Below are 22,569 nucleotides of genomic sequence, written 5' to 3'. Positions count from 1 at the left end.
GTACAGTAGAATTGCACTTTGTTCCAACAGATCAACAACTAGCAGATATCTTCACAAAACACTGTGTGAAGCTACTTTTACAAGATTGGTAAATGAAGTTGGAATGATTTCAGGTTCTTTCTCTAAATCTGCTTAGTTTTTTGTTCTGATACATCAGATTTTATGATCAGTATTTACAGATATTACTATCTTTGTGTATTCTGTGATTAATTGAAAATTGCTTAAGTACTGATTATTGTCTGATGTGAATTTCTAAACTCTAATAGTGATATGAATGTTTCTGTGACTATTCAATCCAATGAGGATAACTGTGCTAGATGCTGACCTAGTATTATTTAATATACTAAAGTCCCATGTTTGAAGTAATTGTTTATGTGGAAATCTCTTAACACAAGCAAATTCTGATATTGAGCTTAGTTAAGTTTACTTTGTCTATCTTATTACGAAGTCACAAACTAGAATAATGCTTCTTATCTGTTAAGATCTAATGTTCGTAAATCTGGTAGATGTACTAAGTGCTGATAAGCCTCACTTATCAAAAGAAAAAGAAAAGAAAAGGAAATAAAAATCAGGTACTCATTTGAGATCTAGAGTAAAATTGTGGAAGGGACGATCCAAGTGCATTGCTGGTATTAAGTAATATGCATCAGAAAAGCAAAATAAATGTTTTCTTGGTGACTTTTCACACTCTATGGTTACTGGAGAAATACTCTGATAACAGCATAAATTCTGATAAGCAGTCGTGACTCACTTACACTGAGAAGCCATTGTAAAATGGAATTTCAAAAGATGCATAAAATTAGCACAAAACAGTTGAGGTGGACTTATGCATGAACTCATTCTAAAAGTAGACTTCAGAATCATGATAGATTTTGAGCAAAGTTCTCAGTTATGCCTTATTTCTAAGATGTACTTAAGTGAATCAGACTTTAATCTTTATCTGATATTTAGCTTATTGCACACACATACACTCCATATGAATGATGAAAATTATTGTGGTGATAAATGTTATTTTAGATGAACAGTTTATGTGTCAGATTGTATAAATTCTGAGGACAAGTTCTGATGGAAGTTCTGATGATTAAGTTCTGATGAGACGAAATCAGAATTTTTGTGAAGAATTATAGAAATAAGCATTCACCTTTCGAGTTAAGGAATCATGTTCTGATGAGTATTAAGTTCTGATATAAGTCTAAGTTCTGATATTAATTCCTGATTCTTTACTTGACTTATTTGAGGCTAAAATCTGAAACAGTCATATTTAAAATCAGAATATGTTTAGGTGAGATATAGACAGTCAACATAATTTGGGTTAGTGGTACTCGTATATGCACAATAATTTTTACTTGTTTCGTGTTCTCATTAAATCATGTTTTAAACTTCCAATGGCTGTTATTATTCTCATCAGTCTAGGGAGACGAGGTAGAATTATTTCTATCTGTAACCATTCAATTTTCCTTGCGTCTCTTGGTATTCTATTGGCTATATAAACCAACACCTCACTCCAGCCAACACATCTCTCATTTTCTTTCAAAAAAAATTTCTCTCATAAAAAACATGGTTCGTTTCAATTTAGTTCTGAACTATGATACTTTCACTATCGCGTTGAGCTGTACTGAGTGGAGGCAGGAGTGGCATGTCACTGCCATTCCTGATGAAATCTGGGACTCAGTTCCCCAAGAGGTTCTCACAGACCTCTTGTTCTTCTATATGGACTATCATCGCCATCTTGAGCATCTGGAAGAGGAAAGGAGAGAAGCTCTCCGACAGCAGGAGCGAATCATTCGTCTTGTTGTTCTTTTTGTTGAGAGTAGGAAGAAGAAATAATCTCAGCTATTTGTTTCTCTTCACCGTCAGCTTTGTCTGGCTTCTTAGCTTAGGACTAAAGCTGTTGATGTTAGGATTTGAAGCTTAGGACAATCTTATAATTTTAAGCATGTAATTTGAATTTCATGAAATGTATTTGCTTAATATATTAATGAAATTTTATATTTTTGTAAGATTTTGTCTCGAGTCGTTTCATATTCTGATAACATTTTAAATCCTGATACTAACCATATTCTGATGACCTCGTTAGTTCTGATACAAATCAAGTTCTGATTCTGACGTGGCAGTATTTGTTTCCTTGGTTTCTTTATGGTCATTCTCTCATTGGTCATATTTTTTTACAGAATATTGGTAAAGCAGTAATAATAATTTAAGTGGGAATAATTTTAAAATTTAAAATAAAACTGAACGTCCTTGATTAATGGGATTACTTGGTAAGTGGAACGGTTTTTCCTTGAAAAACTGCATGTGCTAAGTAATGATTGCTATAAACCCGTGCCCATTAATTTTTTTGCTGCATGTCTGACAGGTGTCTCAACGGTTACTTTTTCTACCGTGTATAAGTAAAAGAGAGAAAAGATTGTAAAATCTTTTATTTATTTTTATATCTTATATCTCTCTTTCTACTTTTATTCTCTCTCATCTACTGACGATTTTTCATACAGACGTTTTATGAAACACCTTACAGGCAACCAAATTTCTCACTAAATTCTCATGGCACCCAAGGACATAATTTTTGATGGAGCTACGTTTGTTCCTAATAACTTCTCTGTTATTCTTAGCAAGTCAGAAGCCCCATCTGAACTTCACTTCATTCAGGACTTTCTTGCTAGTTCTGATATTGGGTATGCTCGGACCGAACCCGAAGCAGAATCTGGTACTCAAGTACTGGAGTTCTGGAGAAGCGGTGTATACGATGATGGTGGTGCTCAAGGGTCCCCAAGTATTATTTTTTCATCAGGGGAGGATGAGTATGTTGTGACATTGTCTACGGTTCGACAAGCACTGCAGCTACCTGAGAACTGTGTCTATTCTACTGTTGAAGAGCCAGTTCTTCAAAACATGATGGCCAGTCTGGGATATGAGAAGACATTGGAAAAGCTGGGCCAGTTGAAGTGATCTTTCATAAGGAGGGAATGGAGTTTCTTCTTTGACTGCATAACCAAGGCTTTTGCAAACAAATGTTCAAATTTCGATGCAATTCCCATATTCAGCAAACAAATTGGGTATGCTCTCATAAATCAAACTGATTTTGACTATGCAAGTGTTGTCTTAGGTTTTATTGGGGATAGAATGACAGAAGATAGAACTACTATTTATTTTGCTAGATCCTGTCAGCTTATCTATAGTTTCTGTTGTGATAATAAGCCCCAATCTGCTAGTGAATTAATTTCATCATTCAGACTAGCTAAAAGAGCTTTTAATGACTTATTATCTACTGATAATAAGAAGGTTGTGTTAAGACCCCTCCTAATTCCTATATCTGTCAAACAAGCCTTAATAACCTACGATCCAGATAAATACACTGTACTATATCCTGATGTTCAACCATCTGAACCTCATCCATCAGCACCTACCACCTCTACTCAACCACCTCAAACTTCTCAACCTCAACCTTCAGAACCTACAGTGCAACCTTCATCTTCCAAACCTAAGAGGACTAAGAAAGTACCTCAGACACAACAGAAGAGAAGGAGATTCATTCTGCGAGATGAATCAGAAGTTAAGGAACAGGTTCCTGTATCAGAACCTGGCCTCCTTAAAAGCTAAAAGATTCAAATCATTGGCAAAAAGGCCTGAAGATTCTGGTAAAGGAATGGAAGCAGCAGCTAAGGAAGGGGGTCAGGAATCACTGATCTCACAAGACCCTGTTGAAGCTCACAATTCTCCTAGTGCTGATCCAGACCTTCATGCAACTCATCTCTCTCCACCACATGAGCAAGAAACAACTCACATTCCCACACCACCAGTATCTCCAGTACATGCTGATAACCAGGGGCCAAGTGATGAAATTGACATTCATAACTTGGAAGTGCCTCATGCTTTGAATCTAGAATCTCCACCAACCCAAGTCACTCCATCAACAACACCAATTCCTGATGCTGATTTTATTCCAGAATTGCCTACAACACCTTCTCTACATCGAGATATTGAAGATTAGATTTTAGGTGAGCATCAGAATATGGCTGTTGATCAGAACTTAATTGAAGATCATCACTTCGAGGATGATGTTGAAGCCTTCATCGCCTCTCATACTGTTCTTTTATCAGAGGATGTTGAAGATATTGACTCTGTAAGTTCTGATGCTGCCAATGTTGATGATACTGGTAATGTTGCTACAAATATAGATGTTGATGCAGCTGGTCCTTCTGGACATGCACCTCTACAAGCTTCTTCAAAAGCTGAGATAGTCAAAAAGTTTGTTACAGGGGAAGCACCAGTACCTTGGAGTGAAACTCCTAGAGGACAGGAGTGGACTAAGGAGTGGAACACAGTTACTTTTGTTCCTACTGAAAAGATTCTTGCTGATCACTTGGCAAAAGCTGATGAGATGCTAGTCAATGATGATTTCAAGACACAGCTAAGAGTTACTGCACTTAGTACAAGGCACCTTCAAGGTCAATACTCTGTAACTCAGGCCAAGGTGGACAAGATTCAAGAATCCTTAATTCAGCAAGATATAGTTATCAAGTTGGACAAGAAAAGGTTTTTCCAACCTTCCTTTGACAAAATTACCAACATTGAGAAAACCCAAAAGAAGCAACAGTCTCAGATTGATGAAATTTTGAAAAATCAAGCTTCTCAACAATCTCAACTCAATGAGATCCAATCCTCAGTGGAATTGCTTCTCTCTCTTCTTTTACCTGTTGATGCCAAAAAAGGGGAGAAAGTAATTAAGTCCAAATGCAAACCTGATAAGACACTAAAGGGAAAGGATGGTAATGACCCGGGAAACTCTGGAATGGGTGAAGGTCATGGTCAAGGTAAAGATCATTCATCAAGTAAAGCTGGAATTACAAGTCATAGAACAAGTTCTGATACTGGAAGAAGAAGAACTTCTGATACTGGTAAAAGGATAAGTTCTGATGAACTTTTGGATCTTGATGAAGAAATTTCAAGACAGTTATTTCTGAAAGAAAATCCAGGAATGGACTTTGAGAGTCTAAAGGAAGAGGAAGCTAGACTTAAGTTAGAAAAAGTCAACTCCAAATCTGAAGCTTCTGTTGTTAAAAAGAAACTTCCTAAGACCAAAGGCATTGTGATCAAAGAAAGGGTAAATCCTCAGGCAACTAAGGCTAAATCACAATTGTAGATAGATCCAAGGTCCAAGGGCAAAGAAAAAGTTGGTAAACCTGTAAAGGTCTATGTGCCTCCTATGGATGAAGAAATTTCTGTTGAAGATGCTAATCTTACTCTGGTTTCAAAGAAGATTTCTAAGACAACCTCTGACATGGCTCAAGTTGTTCAGAGTCAAGATGTAGTTAGTTCTGATATGACAAAGAAGCAAGCAACCTCTGACATAGCTCAAGTTGGCTTGATATCAGAAGATAAGTTAAAGGAAACATCTGACATTGCTCATGTTAAATCCTCAAAGTTACTCCTACCAGGATTCACTAAAGCCAAACAGACTCAACCTTTGAAGACTGCAGCAAGTGGTTTTGAAGCAAGGGTAGTTACTGGAAAGGAATCAAGAGATAAATCTGGATTGGGTAGTGCTGATGAAAGAAGAGTGCAGAACACAACCAATGATCCAACTTCCTTAAGTGAACCAGGTGTTGGAGCAACTCCTGAAAGATTGAATCAGCTAGAATCTGTACAGATGGTCTACCATGCCTTCTTGAAAGAACACATCTTGTTATATTTCATGACATATGGAAGGGTTTGCCACATAAGGGAAAATGCTATATCACTGAAGTATTTTGAGGAACTAGAACATGTTTTATTCTTACTTCAAGTGAAGGACAGATTGACAGAAAGTGCTGCAAATTGTTTGAAGACTCAAATTCAGAGACATAAGAAGCTCTATTATGTAAAGTCTGACAACACATATTGTCCCAAGTACAGAGATCATAAGGGTGATATTGTTAATATGAAGCCTAATACTGCAAAGATCAGAACATATCTTGTTATTAAGGGACTTGAATACAATCTAGAGTCTGACAAAACCTGTGTCATCAGACTAGATCAGGAGTTGAGAAAAGCAAAAATTAATGATCTCAGATATGCTATCTTCCAAACTGGTGAAGATACTGCAGAGCTTAAAGATGTTAAAAGGAGAATGGTTGATGAACTCGGATATGCTGAGAGATGTTTGTTAAAGAACTATCTCAGAACAACTCCTGATATTGAAGAGATCAAAAAGTGAAGCCAGGTCAAGATCTACAACTGCTCAAATTCTAATGTGAATACAGACTGAAGTTGTTATCAGAACTTAAAGATGGTAAAGCTTTAAGGACTGTAAGTTGTAGTTATCTAGTCAAATTCTCATGCATTTGTACTTAATGTTTTTGACATAATCAAATATCTGTTAAACTTGTATATTATGTTAATTTACAAGTTGGGGGAGATTGTTAGATATATTTGATAATGTCATGTCTGATATGATTTGTGTTTAGTTTTTCAGATCTTACTTAAACAGGACAAATCAGTACTTAACTGGAAATCAGCACTTATACTGAAGACAGAACTTAAGTTATCAGTACTTAAGGTTCAGGAGATATTTATCAGGAGATAATATCAGGACTTAAGGAAACTTTCAGATAAGGAAGACGACCGATTGAAAGGAAAGAAGATCAAGACAAACGCAAGAAGAGATATGCATGAAGAAGGAATTCTATGAAGAAAAGAATACTTGGAAGAAAAGATAACTGATTGATATATTTTAGGAAGCAGAATTATATTTCATATCAATTAGCGATTATCTTGTAACTGTGTAGTATATAAACACAGACATAGGGTTTACACTACAAATGTTATCATAATCGAGAATAATATTCATTGTAACCCTAGCAGCTCTCGTGATATTTGTTCATCACTGAGAGAGGACAGTTCCACATTGTAACAGAGTTTAATAAAGTTTGTTTTTTGTTACTTGTGTTCTTTGAATTCGATTTGATTGTGCTATACACTGTATTCAACCCCCTTCTACAGTGTGTGTGACCTATCATATATATAATATTAGAATTTTATATATTACACATTATAATATTATATATATATATTATAATATACATTATACATAGTATTATATAATTTTTAGAACATATATTTTTATATTTATGTTAAAAATCAACTAATTATAAAGTTTAATGAAATATAATTATTCAATCATTTAAACGGGTGATAAGGTTTATAAGGTTAACAAAACATCTTTTGGTGATAAATCTAAAAAAATGGATATCAATTGAGTTGATTTTTTAAATATTAGCTATACATATAATAACATAATTAATGATGTGGTGAAGTGACTGAATATGACACGTTAAAACTATTTCCATGCAAGTCGCGTGTTCGATCCCAAGCACTTGAAATATTAATAATTATACAAATTTTCAGATTTCGAGTTTGGGTTTCGGGTTCGGACATGAATATCCAATTCAAAAAAATTTTAGGTTTCAGGAATACCCGAATCTGATCCGAATCCGATGGTTCGAGTTCGGGTATTCATTTTCAGGTATTTTTTGGGTTCGGATATGGATAAAATTTTCGGGTTTGAATATGGATCTTATAATACCCGACCCGATCCGACCCGATTGTCATCCTTATGTGTGGGTGTGTAAAGGGGAAATGTTGAGTTAATTTCTAATATTGTAAATTATTACAAAAATGCCATTAGTTTTTGATTTTTATATAGTTAGAACATCAGAGAGGTTAGCTAAAGATAATGAATGAGATAAAAATCTTAGTTGATCTTAATGATTTAAGGAATCTTTAAAATATTGTTGAAGTTATTTTTTTTCATATTCTTTATATTTTAATTTAAGACTCCAAATAGTTATGTTATTGGATTTGGAGTTGCTCTCGTTACTCTCTCAATTCTTAAATATAATATAGAAATTGGCTTTTTAAATTTAAGATATGCATGATTAAGTGTGTGTTCAACAGAACTCATTATAATACTTTCTTATTTAATATTTTATTATTAAAAATAATAAAATAATAATAATAATAATAAAATACAACAAGAGAGAGAGTATTTATTATAATAAAATATTAGTTGGGGTCCTTTAGAGCATCAGCAATGGAAGAGCCCATTTTTTACTGTTTTGTATCAGAGAAGTGAGCCAACTAAACTAAGCAAAATGTGGACTTGGGCTGAATTGCTCCAACAGTGAATTTGACATTGAATTATTATTGGTCCACTTAATAATAATAAATCACTTTTTCAGTACATTCTTCTAGAATTCATGTTCGCAAAACATTAAGAAAAATAATAAAATATAATAAAGAAACAGAAGAGCCGGAGTTGGTCGAGCCCATCTTTCCGGGCATGACCAGTTTTCCAGCTTTTGCTCCAACGCTAATTTGGTTGAACATATTCATTTCACGATTTCCAACGCAGAAGTTGGGCCTGCGTTGGAGGTGCTCTTAAAAAGAAGAGAATCTTATTTAAAAATAATGAGCAAATGAACGATATCAACTTTTTAAGGAAGTTTTGAGACTGTTGGAGAACTTACTTGGTTCTCATTTCGTACGGTAAGTGTAACAATATCCGGAGGAGGGATGCCTTATAAATATAATAGATATTGATATATCAGTGATTTAGAACATTATTTTAATATATCAATTCTAATAATTCATCTTATAATTGTGTTTTATTATTAAAATAATAATAATAGATATTGATGTGTAAAATGAAGGGAATTAATTTGCAAAAAATGTGGAGGATTTTTTTTATTGGTATAAATGAAATAGAGCACATGCAGTGGTGCTCCAAAAATAACGCATTTAATGAATGTCCTAACATTTAAGGAATATTTATATTATATTGAAACTTTTATTTTAATTTTATCAATTGTCTTGAATTTTAATTTGAAAAATAATTTAAAACATATATTGAACTTGCTCTTAAATTTCAGATTAAGAGTTTAAACATCTAGTATTTCTGTATTTGCCGTAAAACATGATCCCCGTCTACTTTATTTTCAAAGAACCTTGTCTCGTATCTCATTCTATTTACATCAATAAAATGTTCATTTATTAAAATTTCTCTTAATTATCTACTAGATTAAATTCAATGCACGGTTTTATCTTAAACATTTTATAATACGTATATGAGCATATGATCGAATAGAAGCCCCCCTTAACATGAAAACTAAAAATTAGTTCAAGCATGTTATCTGTAATCTAATCTAATGACCCCTAATGCACCCCAAATAATTAAAATATAACACCCCCTCACAGAATCCTAGCTCATCCCTCCATTTCTAATTTGAATTTTACAGTCGCTTTATAAGTTTTTCTTAAAAAGACTATTATAGTTTTGTCCATCTCCCAACAATCAATTTATATACCATATATGCTATATTTTAAAAAGATTATTTATATTTCTTAAATATAAATTTTCGCGCTTATTATGTGTCAATAAACACACAATAGAAAATTCTAAAAAATGGGAATTTTTCATAAATACAACTTTTTCTTAAATTATACGTGATTTTATCGGAATCTGTTTTTTTTTCAAATATACTATTTTACTCTGGAGATATTTACAAAATACGATGTTGTATAATAAGTTATATTATAATTTAAATTGTGCAACAATTTTTTGTGTCATTTCAGATTGTATCATATGTTGCATTTAGTTTGCAAATTATGTTGTAAATATGATTACAATTTACGGAACATATTTTTGCAATCATTTTAATAAATTCAAGTTGCAAACATGATTGTAAAATGGTTCCAAAGTTGGAATGGTTCCAAATTGCAAATATTAGCTTATAACTGTGCGATGCACGGTTCTTTAAAATTTACTTGCTTAATTTTTTTTAATTTTCTAATGTACATATTTTGTTATTTTTATGTTATTTTGAAATATTTTTATTTTTAATATTTTGTTACAATATTGTTACAACAAATATTCAGATACTGAGAAATATTGAGATTTCGAATTCAATTACCCTTTTGGTGATATAAATTATACATATATATATATATATTAGAATATCTTATCACATTCAATTTACGATTGTATCATTTAATTATATTTTGGTATTAAATAGTATTAGAATAATTTAATCCTTTAGTACTTATAATTAGTTGAACCTCAAATCATATTCTATTTATGATTGTATATTAGGACATTAGATCACAATTTGTCATTTGAATAGTAGTAAAACAATGTAATTATTTTATATTTATGATTGAATTAAGATTTTTTTTTTTCATTTTTTTCAAATAAGAAATAATTCTGATTGTGTATTTTAAAAAAATATCAGTTCAACGTTTAGATTGTTTTGGTGGTACAATATCAAAGTAGGGATAGAAAGTCCTTTACATTTATTATGTAAAACTAGCTTATGTCTATGCGATGTACGTTTTTTTAAAATTTACAGTTTTTCAAATTATATATTTTTTATTTTTTAAAATATATATATTATAATAAAAGTGTTGTTTCAATATTGTTTTTACTTTTAAAATTGGGCTTTTCTATGGTGGTATGGCCATGAACACACAATAAACACAAATTTTGATAATTTTGACTTGTTTTGATAGACAAACACTTCTTAATAGTGGTGGACCCCTGCATTCACAACAAATACACCAATCAAAACACTCCAAACTTATGGATTTTAGTGTTTAGCATGTGTCACACACATTAGACAAACCCCTAAAATAATTGTTGTAATTTTTTTTAAACAAATATGTAAATATTGAAAAATATACGGATGTGAAATTGAATTATTATAATTATATATAGTATAATATCTAATCAAATTTTACGTGTTATTATATAATTATATCATATTTTGGTATTTGAATAATTATAAAACAATGTGATTTTTTATATTTATAATTTGTTAAATTTCTAACCATATTCCGTCTAGGATTGTATTTGAATATTGTATCTTTATTGATGTTTGAATAGTAGTAAAATAATGTAATTATTTTCTATTTATATGTTAAAAGATATACGAATGTGGAATTGAATTATTATGAGTGTATATCATTATATCATATTTTGGTGTTTAAATAGTAGAAAATAGAGTAAAGAACACTTTGCACCCCTTATAAATATTCACTTTTTCGGTTTGATCTTAAACTTTAAATTTTGGCACAATGCATCCCTTAATTTTGAATTTCACTTTATATTGCACCCTTTTAATATTTTTCGTCCAAAATAACCATTATTATAAGGGGTAAAATCGGATTTTTTTAAAGTTAATATAATGACGATATGCACCCTTTAATTTTAATATTTTAACAATATGCCCCCTATATAATTTTATAGTTTATATTTTATTTTAAATTTTGATAACGTTTGAAACCCAAAAAAATAAATATTATAAAATTTAATTAAAAAACAAAACATATAACGGACAAACTGGTTAGGGTCAAGTGTTTTTTTTAAAAAAAAATAAACCGAAACCCAAAATTAATGTTATAAAAATGATCCAATTAAAAACAAATGCTATAAAATTTACGAAATCTTGAACCCAAACATAAATGTAAAATCTGTAATTTTATATTTAATTTATTTATTAGATATTATGATATTAATTCGTTTAGATAAATATTTTAAATTAGAATATCCCGGAAACTTTTTGTGTAAGTAATTAAGTTGGGAAAAGATTTCTTATTTGTGGAAATAAGTGTAAGAATAATTTAGAAAATCGAATTTTTTTTAGTTTAGGTAATTGTGTGTATCAAATATTTTATTTATGGAATTTACTTGGAGAGGTTGTAAATCTTTAGGAGGAAATATTATTATTTCCTAGTTGAGATATAGGGTTTTGTATCGTTATAAATACACCATATTCGTATTCCTTGTTTTTATCATTAAAATTCGTAGAACTTTCTCAGCAAAAATCAGCTGTCTTGTAAAATTCGTAGAAAATTCATCGTAAGTCAGAATTCAGTGATTCTGGACTTTTCAGAAAGGTCTTTTCGTTATCTTCAGCTTTCGTGTTTCGTGTTTTTCAAGAAAATATCGTTTAGAGGGTCAAAAAGAGTAAATTCAGATCTGGTCAGGCTTTGAGGTAAGTACTTTTGACTTACTTTTAATTTTCGAAAAAGATATTTCAGTTCTGTTTTTAATTTCGTATAAGATATAAGAATTTTGATTTTGAAATTATAAGATATAAGTATTTGTGAATTTTAGAACTCAGTCTCTACGTTTTCGAACCCGTTCGTAATTTACGCTATAGTTCCGGAACTAGCCTTAGATACCCTTAGTAGGCGCACAAGTGTGCAACTTTAGATACCTATTAAGGGCGCGTAATTATTGAACTTTAGATGCCGACCACTGGCAAAGTGTGGTATAAAGAATAAGAATAAGAATTAGATGCCGGCTACTGGCAAAGTGTGGCCGTAGATCAAGACTGTGGTATTTATTAGAATTATCGTTTTGTTCTATTTTATTTTGTTCTGATCTGTTATAAAATCTGCCCTGTTCTGTTTTAAATTCTGAATTTTAAAATATAAAACTTGGGTTGGATCTACTTAACAAATTGTTTTACAAAATTATTATTGTTTGAGAAAAAAATCATTTTATCAAAACACCCATTGTTTTTCTGTTTAAGAGATAGTCAATTTGTACTTGCTGAGCTGTGTAGCTCACCCCTTTTAACATTTCAGGTTCGGAATTTGGAGCATATTAAAATTAAGGAATGAGAACTATGAGGAGATCTGTGCTGCTTCGTTTTGTGCTATTTGAATTAGAATAAAGATTTTGTTTTTAGAGAATAAATTTAATTATCTGTTAGACAATTATTATCGGATTTGTGGAGCTGCGTCTCTATTTTTATGATTTTGATTATTGAGTTTGACCGCTGCTTTGAATTTCGTGATCTATTAGAATTATCGAGTAATAATATATTTTATTTTTAGTTTTCGATTTAGAACTAATAGTCCGGAAGTGCGGGCTGTTACAGTTGGTATCAAGAGCAGGCTGTCCTTCGGAGTGTATTAGGTATGGGACTAGTACATTCCCTAGGATGCGATCCTTTAGACTATCGTATAGGTCTTAGAAAATTATTTTGGATTTAGGGCATTTATTTGTGTGATTATTTGATATGTTTGACTTTTGTGTTTTTTTGATTATTGACTATAAGTTTAGAATTTGTTTTGTGTGTTCTAGTAAAGATGGATGGAGAAAATCAGAACAACAATGAAAATCAGGGCAATAATGATGAAGGAGGAAACGTCTTTGACCAGCTGGCTGAAACTCTAGCTGTACTTGTGAATCAGCAACCGAAGCCCAACATCGTCTCTCAATTCAAGCGTTTGAACCCGCCAACTTTTGATGGAGCTACAGACCCGGCTATCGTTGAGATGTGGATCCAAGAGATGGAAAAAGCTTTCGGACTTCTGGGGAGCAATGAGGAACAGAAGGTGACCTTAGCTGTGTACCAATTGCAAGGAAGCGCTTACGACTGGTGGCTTATGGAAAAGAGAAAGAATGAGACGACAAATCTTGAAGAAAATCATGAACCGTACACTTGGGCAAAGTTCAAGAAGGCTTTAGAGGACAAGTACTTTCCGAGAACAGTTCGTCTGCAGAAAGAGAGGGACTTCATTCGACTTCAACAAGGTGGAAGAACCGTCATTGAATACGAAGCAGAATTTGCAAAGCTTGCGAAGTACGCGTCGACCCTAGTAGCAGATGAGAGCAGTCGAGCACGAAGATTAGAGGAGGGACTTCGAAGTGACATCAGGAATTCAGTGGCGTCGTTTGAACTTCAGACGTACGAGGCTGTCCTCAACAAGGCGTTAGTGATCGAAAGGGGCTTGGCAGAATCTGAAAAGGCGTCTGGCAGTTGGAATAAGAGGCGGTTCACTCAAACTAGTGGGCAATCTTTTCAAGGGGGACCACTCAAGAAGCCACACGTGTACGATAACATCGGGGGTCAAGGTGATCGAGAGACGTGTACCAGGTGCGGCAAGAATCATCCGGACAAAGTCTGTCGTTGGAATACAGGTGCTTGTTTTCATTGCGGAGAAGTAGGACATAAGATTTCGAATTGTCCGCACAATCTGCCACCGCCACCAAGGAAGGAAGCAGATAACAAGATGGGCAAAGGACGTGTGTTTCAGCTGACAGGAAATGACAACTATCGCAATTAAGGTATGATTTCTTTTCTTTAGTGACTTATTTAATTTATTTATGTTATGTGAATTTGGGGACCAAATTCTTTTAAGGAGGGAAGAATGTAAAATCTGTAATTTTATATTTAATTTATTTATTAGATATTATGATATTAATTCGTTTAGATAAATATTTTAAATTAGAATATCCCGGAAACTTTTTGTGTAAGTAATTAAGTTGGGAAAAGATTTCTTATTTGTGGAAATAAGTGTAAGAATAATTTAGAAAATCGAATTTTTTTTAGTTTAGGTAATTGTGTGTATCAAATATTTTATTTATGGAATTTACTTGGAGAGGTTGTAAATCTTTAGGAGGAAATATTATTATTTCCTAGTTGAGATATAGGGTTTTGTATCGTTATAAATACACCATATTCGTATTCCTTGTTTTTATCATTAAAATTCGTAGAACTTTCTCAGCAAAAATCAGCTGTCTTGTAAAATTCGTAGAAAATTCATCGTAAGTCAGAATTCAGTGATTCTGGACTTTTCAGAAAGGTCTTTTCGTTATCTTCAGCTTTCGTGTTTCGTGTTTTTCAAGAAAATATCGTTTAGAGGGTCAAAAAGAGTAAATTCAGATCTGGTCAGGCTTTGAGGTAAGTACTTTTGACTTACTTTTAATTTTCGAAAAAGATATTTCAGTTCTGTTTTTAATTTCGTATAAGATATAAGAATTTTGATTTTGAAATTATAAGATATAAGTATTTGTGAATTTTAGAACTCAGTCTCTACGTTTTCGAACCCGTTCGTAATTTACGCTATAGTTCCGGAACTAGCCTTAGATACCCTTAGTAGGCGCACAAGTGTGCAACTTTAGATACCTATTAAGGGCGCGTAATTATTGAACTTTAGATGCCGACCACTGGCAAAGTGTGGTATAAAGAATAAGAATAAGAATTAGATGCCGGCTACTGGCAAAGTGTGGCCGTAGATCAAGACTGTGGTATTTATTAGAATTATCGTTTTGTTCTATTTTATTTTGTTCTGATCTGTTATAAAATCTGCCCTGTTCTGTTTTAAATTCTGAATTTTAAAATATAAAACTTGGGTTGGATCTACTTAACAAATTGTTTTACAAAATTATTATTGTTTGAGAAAAAAATCATTTTATCAAAACACCCATTGTTTTTCTGTTTAAGAGATAGTCAATTTGTACTTGCTGAGCTGTGTAGCTCACCCCTTTTAACATTTCAGGTTCGGAATTTGGAGCATATTAAAATTAAGGAATGAGAACTATGAGGAGATCTGTGCTGCTTCGTTTTGTGCTATTTGAATTAGAATAAAGATTTTGTTTTTAGAGAATAAATTTAATTATCTGTTAGACAATTATTATCGGATTTGTGGAGCTGCGTCTCTATTTTTATGATTTTGATTATTGAGTTTGACCGCTGCTTTGAATTTCGTGATCTATTAGAATTATCGAGTAATAATATATTTTATTTTTAGTTTTCGATTTAGAACTAATAGTCCGGAAGTGCGGGCTGTTACAATAAACATAAAATTCGATGGTTTTTAGTAGATTATTATATTATGAAATTCAAACCAAACTGAATAAAGTAGAAAATTTTGGTTTGTGTAGTTTAGTTCAGGGGATTCCGAGAAAAAGAATGTCCAATAACATTGCATGCATTTTACGAGTTTTTAATTTGGTATATATTTCGTAGCTAATTTATTTTAAAAATAAATATAATAACATAATAACATGAATCAAATGAAGTACTTATAGTTTTAATATAGATTTATTATAAAAATGTTAAAACAAAAATAAGAAATTACAAATTATAAAGATTGTGCCAAAAAAGTGATATCAAAACCTAGACACATATATTTGATAAAATAGATATCTTTTGATATTATTATTTAAAAATATATATAATTTAAAATTATCTGCATAGTATTTAAATTAAATTAATTTGGATAAAAGACTTATTTGTGATTTTGATTCAGATTTAATAGAGAATTAAGTAAAAAATATTATCAAATATTATCATACAAATTTATATATTTTTTGAAAAGAGTCGAAGTTAAAATCTGGGTATAATCTGTTACAATATTATAAATACGGGGTGCACATTTTAATAATATAAATATAAAATAAATTATTCTGATTTTACCCTTGAAAATTGTTAAAAGAGGTGCTATATGAAACGAAATTTAAAATTGAGGGATGTATTCTGTCAAACTTAAAAGTTTAAGATGAAACCGAAAAAGAGAATATTTATAAGGGGTGCAAAGTGCAATTTGCTCTAGAAAATAATGTAATCTTTTTATATTTATGATTTGTTAAATGTCTAATCATATTTTGTGAATGTAATTATTTTTTGTATATGATTTTAATAAAAATTTACTTATTCAAATAAGATATAATTGTAATTATTTATTTTTATTTATACCAGATCAATGGTTGAGGTTGTTTTGGCAGTTTAGGGCCAAAACTTTGGATAAAAAGCCTCTTCCGCTTTTTATATATAAATATATAATATAAAGCATATGAATTATTTATTTTGATGAAATAAAGGATATAATTCTAAAAAAATGATAGTATTTTTTCAAAAAAAAATTTAAAACTTAGGTATTTACGTAGAAGTCCAAAAAAAAAAGAGAGAAAGAATATTTTTGGGCCATGCAGCCCATTCGTAACTTTAAAGCCCACTCCTTACCACGCGAAGCCCATTCCAAATCCTAGAAAAAGCGGGTCGGTGTGTTTTGTAGTGTGTGAAGAGAGAAAGAGAAGATGGGATTGTGGAGAACAATGAATCAGCTGAAGCCGGTGTATCGGCGAGCGAAGCATGTAATTTCTTATATCATTTGAATATTAATTTTTGTGTTTGTGTTGATTTTTTGGATCGAATCTATTTATTTATTTTTTTGGTGCTCATCGATTTATTTATTTCATATCATGTTACAGTCTTTTGAGAACAGCGAGTCTTTTTTTGGCGGGCGTTAACTGTCGCAATGGGTGCGGCGTGGATGAGGGGTGCCAGAGATTGATCGTTTAACAACTTAAATCTATGTTTCTTATGATATGTAACTACTAGCTCTAATATTCTGAGATTTTTCGATTTCTTTGTATAATTGTGTTATCGGAAAATGCTAAAGGTACAAAATGAATTACTAAAATAGTTATAAATGACACATGTCATATATTGGTTGGCTAAATATAAATAGACCACTCTGCAGTTTTAGGATCAATTGAATTTTTTTATTTTGTCACATCACCATGCCATGTCATTTTATGACAATTTTTTGTAACTTTTTTTTGTGCATCTAGCATTACTCTTATTGATGTATATCATGGTAATATCTGCATTAGGTTTATATGAGAAAGTACATTGCTTTTCTAGATATATTTGCATACTCTAGTAAGTTTAATAAATATTGATCCAAATAACTGTAATTTTTGATTTGATAACCTAGCCGCTCAAGTCGATTCCTCCCATACTGAATTTGCATGTCCATCTCCCTCACTGTACATTCTGCGAGGTTTTGGCGTGACAGTTTCATATCTCCTGGAAACTTAATTGGTCCAGTTATGTTATGCTTATTTTTAACAAATAGAATAAATGTCATTGTATATGCGTCTTTGCACTCCTTTGATCCTGTCTCCATATATGTTATTAAAGAATGTACATTTTCTACAATTTCTCTCACACCCGAAGATGGTTTCAGTTATGCAAGTTAGCTGTTTGATATGATCCAAAAGACAGAAATCTTAGTCAGCTTGTCTCCCGGGTGCTAATATGTTTCGAACCAAATGATTTTTGAGAATTTACCAAAAATACTAACTTTTATAAGTTTTTTTGCAAAAATACTATTTTTTCAAATTCATTGCAAATATACTTTCTTAATTGCAAATTTATTTCATTTATTTATTATTATTATTATTATATATTTATATTTTTTTATTTAATAATTATATTATGCTGACTGTACCTATGCTGACTGTGCGTCACGTGGCAGGCGGATCCCACCCCAATGCTGATGTGGCGGCTGATGTGGCGGCTGGGTCCCACCCCAATGCTGATGTGGTAGCTGTCGTGGCAAGTGGGTCCCACCCAATGCTGACGTGGTAGCTGGCTGGACAGGCTGTGTGGTTGCTGATGTGGCAGTGGGCCCCGCATGGGCAGCAACCTAAAAAGCAACAAAAAAAAATAACTTAAAAAGTATTTTTTGCAAATTTTATTAAAAAGTGACAGTATTTTTGCAAAAATATTTTTAATCTCGGGTATTTTTCAAAAAATCCCATGATTTTTCTATTGCCTTGCACGCTGATGCAGCAAATTTTTTTACTTAAAAAAAGACTGTAAAAAAATCGAGCTCCTTACGGCATAAGGGCTATTATTTGGAAAAGAGGTGCTGTGAAGAGCTCGGAAAGGATGGCTGCATTGTTTACCAACAGTCTGTGAAGATGGAGAACCGTGGATCTCCTAAATCTGTTTCTGGATATTGTTGGAAAGACGAGGATATAAAGAGAAACGAAGTACTATTGAAGCACCTTTTAACAGGTACAGCCATTGTTATACTTTGTAGACAAATTTATTTTCTGGTGTCTGGTAATCTGTTTTGGAGGTGTATTGGCCTTTTTTGTGGTGAACCTCAAAGGCCGAAAGAGTGAAAGTATCTTATGAGCGATGCTGCGATTGTGTGGGCTTCTATATATCTGTTTGAAGTATAGCCTCTTGTTATGACTTATGACTGGTACTTATGAAAATGTTATTTGTGGAGCACTTTATAATTTTCACTTACAATATTGATTTTTCTCGAGAATTTTTTACCGTGCATCCGGGGGCAATTATCTCATTTCACACCTTATTTGATGCGGAAATAAAATAGGGCTCAGAAAATAACATTTCACAAAATTTAAGGGTCGAATAACTAGTTTACTTAATTCCCCTCTGTTTATATTTGTCTCCTGATATACAAAGTGTTACACCAAAGTCCTGTAAAGAATAAAGTGTTACACCAAAGTTATTGCTGAATAAATAATTGATAGAAAAAAACCAAAAATGTCACTCACTCTTCAATAATTCACCTGATCTCAGGAATGTAAAAGAAGAGTTGAAGAAGTTTAGCACATCTTTTCCATGAAGCTATACACTTCAGTCCAAACTGGTGCCTATAAAATGAATGTTGTAGAGCTCTGAAATTTGTGACTTGTCTAGGATCAAACATCGATTATTGCTGGTCTCTACAATTTTATATGTGAATTGCTTTTAGTAAGTTGCAAACTGAGGGCTACAAAAGTTTAGAGAAGTGAAAAGGTTGCAAACATGAAGGCATCCAAATCTTTATATTTAAAATATATTAATTTTATTCTCCCTTCAACATTAAGCCAAAGTTATTCAATATTATGATGCTAATTTTCACCAGCAATCCATCTCTTTTCCTTGACTATTCCGTTTCTTTTTCACCTTTGATTTGAGCATCATAGTCATACTCATAGAGTGGCTTGGATCGAGGTGTCTGGGGACAAAAAAGAGAAGCCTGCAGCTTTTTTTCCCGTTGCTTTAGGCACTTTTTCTCTTATGCTAACTTTTATGTGTTTCGAATTTCCAAATTCAGAATCAAAATTCAAAAATTTATCTCAAACATTTAATGTTTTACTATACGAGAGTTTTGTATACTAAGTACGAGTGTTGTGCATGAATCAAACTTTTTGATAAGCAAGGAGGGAAATATTAGTGCCAAATTAGGTTGAGTTGAGGCTTCAAAGTACATCAATTATAGGGCTATAAATGCGACATGAATAATCAAACATCCGTGAAGAGGTGACAAATAAAAGTTGATGTGATTACAGTTTTTCTGTATAACAAGCATACAAAACCTAAGGAAGGTGGGCAATTTTTTCCAAAGTAGACTGAATCCGAACACATAGCACCGACTGTATGACTAACATGATTGGATGCTTTACCTAGTTTTTTCCATATACATGAATTTGTCAAGCAATAGTTTCTTAATTAAAATGCCGTTTCTCTACTTGTACATATATCCAGAGATACAATTTCTATTTCCTCATGAGCGAGCGAGATACACTGAGTATGATTTAGTCTAGTTCCGCTCGATTATGGTGATCGGTGGGTGGTACAAAATTTTCAAATACAACTAGCCAGAGAGGCAGTACTCCCTATAACCATGAAGAAGAGACTGATAATGTGGTTAAAAGAAGGTATAATAATTCACTACTCATTAGAGTGCCACCCACTAAGATCAAATCTTTATCAAGATTATAATGTACAGCCTATTTGTCCAATTCCATTGCCACTTTTGACTCTCTTTTGGCTCCATCCACCTTTCATAATCTCAATAAGTTTAACAGCTGTGTGTGTGTGAGACATAAAAGAAAGAATTAGACAGGGACCAACTTTTTTAACTGATTGGAGTTGAGTTAATTATGTCTAATCAAGTAGACAAAAAATAAAACAGGAGAGAAACTGAAGTGGATTGTGATGGAGTTAAAGGGAAAGATTGAGTGGACATGCAACAAAGGACCGATGCCAATATTCAACATCTTTTTTCCAGGGGTTCTGAGAATCTCACCAACTCAGCAAGGACCTGTTATTTCTGGCCCCTGAGACGTGTAAAGGGAACAGACTAGTATAAACTAAATCATTTTTATACTGTTTTGGTTGTTGTTTAGTTCACCCTGTGATCAAGGAGCCGTTCCTATTGTTTTCATCCATTTATTGTTCCTGTCTTTTAGCTATCTTATGATTGTTAAATTCTGGTGAAGGTCACTGCAACGAAGCAACAACTTCTTCTAATTCATTCAAGGTTTCTGATTTCTGGTAAGATTGGTTTGGTGAGTTCAGGTGGATGGTTACAACGCGATTGCATGACAAATGTGAACGATAAACGAGTGTCACACGTTGTATCTCAAAATTTTCTTATACATTCAGTCACAGCTTCCGGTTGGCTACAGAAACTTATAAAAGTTCAAAACATGTAAGCGAGTCGATAGTCATTAAACCTCGTTCAACTTGTTAAATTAGATGCCTAAACGCCACATTACGCCAGAAGCCAGCATCTAAGCTAGCTGATCTACCTGAACGTTACTAAGAAAACGAAACGGAACCAACTATATGATATAATCTACTCGGTTTATAGTCCGAGAAAGTGAAATGTACACAAATAATGTTACCACTTCTACGAATAGAGAGACTGTTTTCGTGAAGACGGAACATTACTGGAACTAATATCGCAAATCCGTCTACGAGAGTCACTAGGATAAGGTTAGTATAGTGGCTTTGGCTATCAAGTTAGTTATTAGTCTAAAACAAACCATCTGATACCACTGACATCTTAATGATGATAATGATGTGTATCCATCATTAACTAGAATGGGTTTGATGAAGGGAGCCAAAGATACAGAAGCAAGAGCACAGTTCAAAGAGCATGATAAGTGTTAAACATTGCACGTGTACCTGTGCCCATACTATAAAACACACTGTGGTCACATTATTATTCATCACATTTCTACTTTAATCCTATACACACTCATCATTCAACCACTGTACTTTTAGCTAAACATCTGCACCATCAGATGATGATCCTATGGCATTAATGATCTCATATTCTTGGACCCGCATTCTAAGTTCTTTATAGTAAGTCTTACGTAGATAGAGTGGGAAAGAGAGTGGAGTTGCATGCACCTTTTGCTTTTTAAATCTTTTGCCATTGTATTCTTCTTTTTTCTTTTTAATTATTATGCTTTCTCAAGTCATGACCATATAGATTAGTGAAGGAATAATGGAATATTAGAGTTTTTAAATGTAAATGCTTTCTGTATGACATGTTAGTACTATTTTACTTGTACGTCTGCTATGATTCTTTTGCGTTTGAGAAAAACCTATCTACTTGATGTTAGTGTAGAGGAATCCTTGTTAAATCTAGCTTTGTTTGTCTTAGGATAGCCAAATTTTTAGTACAGAAGTCTTAATTTTAACAAACTGGTGCAGTTCTAGAAAACTTTACTTGATAATCAGACCAACAAATTTGGTATATCAGACTCTGAAAACAGAGTCTTCCTGTAACGTTCATAGATGTACACAGATTATACCTCTATTCAAAAGAGTAAAAATGATGTATGGGCGTGAAACCCCTTATTGGATGAAAAAACAATCTACCTCAGACCAAGAATCATAATTCAAACTGCTGTTGTGAAGTGCATGTTTGAATAATAAAAATGCATGTTGCATAAATAATTACACTCAAATTTTTAAAAAGATTGGAGAATACAAGTTAAAAGAATGGTAGATTCTGAGACCACTAACCAAAGCATATAGAAACCCAAGGCCAAAGCAATCCCATAACTATGCACTCTACTCTTTTGGTGACCCACTGAAGAAATTCTTGTGACAAAGCTACTTAAAATAATCTTTACAGTGCTTAACAGTAAGCATTACACAATACTTTTAAATTTTATATAATGTAAATAGA

General features: G+C 32.4%; 1 protein-coding gene across 1 annotated transcript; it reads left to right on the top strand.

Moving 5' to 3' along the window:
• Positions 1–13,131: 13,131 nt before the first annotated feature.
• LOC141713598 (uncharacterized) lies at positions 13,132–14,112 on the top strand. The gene has a single exon (XM_074517088.1). It carries the CDS (start codon positions 13,132–13,134, stop codon positions 14,110–14,112), a length of 981 nt encoding a protein of 326 aa, XP_074373189.1.
• The last annotated feature ends 8,457 nt before the right edge of the window (positions 14,113–22,569 follow it).

This window comes from Apium graveolens, chromosome 1 (genome assembly GCF_009905375.1).
Source record: "Apium graveolens cultivar Ventura chromosome 1, ASM990537v1, whole genome shotgun sequence".
Lineage (NCBI taxonomy): Eukaryota > Viridiplantae > Streptophyta > Magnoliopsida > Apiales > Apiaceae > Apium > Apium graveolens.
Note: the sequence above shows the minus strand (reverse complement) of the source record. Positions and strands in the feature narration are given on the sequence as shown.